Genomic DNA, 693 nt, shown 5'->3' with positions numbered 1-693 from the left:
TCCCTGCCCTTTGCGTGCATCGTCATCGACCAGCCTCAGCCAGACGCCCTCAACCTCTGGATCGGCAACGCCGGCGTCACGACGGCCCTCCACAAGGACAACTACGAGAACCTCTACGTCCAGCTCCGCGGCCGCAAGCGCTTCGCCCTGCTGCCCCCGCACTGCCACCCCCTGCGTCAACGAGCGACCGCTCCGCTCGGCCACCTACCCGCCGCCGCGGGCGCCGGCGGGCGGAGCCGACGCCGACAATGACGGCACCCTCGTCCTCGAACCTGACGGTGACGGCACCGAAGATGTCCCCTTCGCCACTTGGGACCCGGACCGCCCCGACCAGAATGCGACGCCCTACTCGCACCTCGCGCGGCCCATGATCGTTGTGCTCGAGCCCGGCGACATGCTCTACCTGCCTGTCATGTGGTACCACAAGGTCTCGCAGTTCTGCATCCCCGAAGACGAGGGATTTGTCCTCGCCGTCAACTACTGGTATGACATGGACTTTAGCGGGCCCCTCTACCCACTGAGCTCCTTCGTTCGTAACTCTGCCCTCAAAGCGCAGGCTGAAGCAGAAGGGCACGAGGTCTGACCCTAAACGTCTGTTGGCCTCCTGGCCTCCGAGGCAGACTCCAGTGACGAGGGCCTAAGACAGGCGTGCAAACGGGTACGGAAACAGTCACAGGCACCGCACGTCGAGGT

At 64.9% G+C, this 693-nt stretch overlaps 1 protein-coding gene across 1 annotated transcript; it reads left to right on the top strand.

The window, feature by feature from the left end:
* Positions 1 to 367: 367 nt before the first annotated feature.
* Positions 368 to 583, top strand: VDBG_04199 (PLA2G4B protein; the record flags this gene model as incomplete). Its single annotated transcript, XM_003006200.1, has 1 exon — positions 368 to 583. One exon carries the CDS (start codon positions 368 to 370, stop codon positions 581 to 583), a length of 216 nt encoding a protein of 71 aa, XP_003006246.1.
* Positions 584 to 693: the final 110 nt, after the last annotated feature.

This window comes from Verticillium alfalfae, genomic scaffold (assembly GCF_000150825.1).
Source record: "Verticillium alfalfae VaMs.102 supercont1.4 genomic scaffold, whole genome shotgun sequence".
In the NCBI taxonomy this organism is placed as follows: Eukaryota; Fungi; Ascomycota; class Sordariomycetes; order Glomerellales; family Plectosphaerellaceae; genus Verticillium; species Verticillium alfalfae.
The sequence above is the reverse complement of the archived record's forward strand: the minus strand, read 5'-3'. Positions and strand labels throughout refer to the sequence as shown.